At 38.6% G+C, this 2,560-nt stretch overlaps 1 protein-coding gene across 1 annotated transcript in view; it reads right to left on the bottom strand.

The window, feature by feature from the left end:
- Nucleotides 1-223: 223 nt before the first annotated feature.
- LOC140338889 (uncharacterized) overlaps nucleotides 224-2,560 on the bottom strand; it is a 27,057-nt gene continuing 24,720 nt past the window's right edge. Inside the window, 1 exon segment of the mRNA XM_072423208.1 lies at nucleotides 224-1,623. Within this exon segment, the coding sequence (XP_072279309.1) occupies nucleotides 704-1,623 (920 nt within the window). The 3' untranslated portion in view covers nucleotides 224-703.

The following is a 2,560-nucleotide window of genomic DNA, read 5'->3' as shown; positions in this document are numbered from 1 at the left end:
TTAAATCTCAGCAGCTTTTTAGCAAGTCCTGTGTTACAAATGGTAATTTCAGGATGTGGCAGGTGTAATTTTGTTGAATTAAATGTGGACGTCTCCAGGTTTGTTTCTTTAAAGCCGTGTTACACGTATGCACAGATAATGGAGTGTTTAGGCTAATACCACATAAAACTATTTGAGCCAGGAGTTTGCACGTTCATTTGTTTTTAATATTTAAAGTAAAAAAGTGCGTCTTATGGTCCGAAAAATACGGTATATCAAAAAATTGTCTGCTGGACTAATGACAAGCCTGTTCCTTCAACAATACAGAGCAATGAAGTTAAGTCCATCAGTCCATCTACAAGCGATGTTCAGCGTTGGGCTGATGCGGGGGGGTTACATTACTCAAAAGGTTCCTGGATCTTCTGGTAGTACGGGGCCCCGAGTCTTCACTCTTTGTGTGGTCATTACAAGGGGTCCCCCAACCATCCTCAATTTTTTATATATGCAAATGAGGACAACCTAGTTCTTTGGAAGAACAGAAGAAGGGATTGTGACATGCAAATCTTCACGGTGTTGTCTCCAAAATTTAGAAGAAGCCGGCAGGTTCTCAGGTCCACCAGACTCCACTTGCAACTTTATTGCCACTTATGCAGCCCATTTACAGCGTTATTTTCTCATCAGAGTTCCCCCCGCCAAATGCCACCATACGTTTGTGAAGATATCATCAAGAGACGTGCGTTTTCTCGTGTCGTATTAGATTTCCTTTATGTATAAAGCTTTTTCCACATTTCGAGCATGAAAAAGCGCCCTCTCGGGTGTGACTTCTCTGGTGTCTAAGGAGGCTGCTTTTCTGGGAAAAAGATTTGCCACACTCTGAACATGAACAAGGGCCTTCCTGGGTGTGAGTTCTTTGGTGTTTAAGAAGGCTGCATTTTTGGGAAAAACTTTTTCCACACTCTGAGCATGAATACGGACGCTCACCCGTGTGAATTCTCTGGTGTGTGAGAAGAGTGCTGATCTGGGAAAAAGATTTCCCACACTCTAAACATCAATAAGGACGCTCCCCTGTGTGACTTCGTACGTGTTTATTTAGATCTGTTTTCTGAGTGAAACATTTTCCACATTCTGGACACGGGAAAAGTCGTTCACCGGTGTGAAATTTCTGGTGTGTAAGAAGCTTTCCTTTCGAGGTGAAACTTTTTCCACACTCTAGACATGAAAAAGGGCGTTCACCTGTGTGAATCCTCTGGTGCAACAAAAGGTGTGTTTTAAATATAAAGCTTTTACCACACTCTGAGCACGAAAAAGGACGCTCATATGAGTGAATTCTCTGGTGTCTAAGGAGGTTAGATTGTTGAGCAAAGCATTTTCCACAATCTGAACATGAATAAGGAGTCTCGCCTGTGTGAATTTTTTGGTGTATGAAAAGGTCTTCTTTTTGACTAAAACATTTTCCACACTCAGAACACGCAAAAGATAATTGACCCATGTGAATTTTTTTGTGTTTTAAAAGTGCTTTTTCATCAGTAAAACATTTGCCACAGTCTAAACATGAAAAAGGGTACTCAGCTGAGTGTATTCTTTGGTGTCTAAGTAGGCTTCCCTTTTGGGTGAAACATTTTCCGCAGTCAGAACATGGAAACGATTTTTTGCTGCTGTGACTTCTCTGGTGTTTAAAAAAAATACTTTTTTCAGTGAATGATTCCTTGCAAACAGAACATGAAAAAATCCCACTGTCATGAGACCTGCGATGCAAAACAAGTTCAGATTTCGTTAAAAAATATTTCCCACACTCTGAACATGACAGTGAGCTCTCTCCTGAGTGAACTCCTTCATGGATTATGGAAGATTTATGGGGATTAGATGGATCTGTTGCTCTCTGCCTTCTGTGATGTGCAATATGAGTAACGTGATTTACTTCTGGAGAACTCTCAACATGTTTTCCATCTGGAAAGAAAATGTTAAAATACATGTTACAAGGTTATATTGAGGAATGGAGATGGACCTTTCATATGGTGTACAGTATCTCCTCTGTACATAACTGAGGAATGGAGATAAACTTGTACTTGAGTTTGAATTGTTTGTATAGCTATTAATCACTTCTCACCTGATCTGCTTCGTATAGATGATTCATCTTCTTTAATTATCACTATCATTTCATCTTCCTCTGTTGATTGCTGATCATTCCCTATTTCGTTTTCTTTATCTTCTTCTTTAACCTCAACTTTTATAGTTATCAGTTCTTCATCCTAAAACCACACAATATAGTAGGTTTAGTTCTCAAACTATAAAAAATATTATGAAATTATAAAATTATGGGTTTTTAGCTTGGTTATAGGTTCCTCTGAGAAATCATCTACCTGATGATGGTGAGAGGTGGTGTGATCTTCATGTATATCCTTGTGTTCTTCCTCAGATAATCCATTTTCATCTTGCTCCTTTATCAGTTCCTCTTTAACAATTATATTAAAGTCCTCAAGGTTCCCATTCTGAATATGAAATAAAACTAACATTGTAACAAACTATCTATTGTATAAATCATACATTGACTAATGATTGTTAACTACCTGATGATGGTGAG

The sequence above is a fragment of the Pyxicephalus adspersus genome, chromosome 10 (assembly GCF_032062135.1).
Source record: "Pyxicephalus adspersus chromosome 10, UCB_Pads_2.0, whole genome shotgun sequence".
NCBI lineage: Eukaryota > Metazoa > Chordata > Amphibia > Anura > Pyxicephalidae > Pyxicephalus > Pyxicephalus adspersus.
Note: the sequence above shows the minus strand (reverse complement) of the source record. Positions and strands in the feature narration are given on the sequence as shown.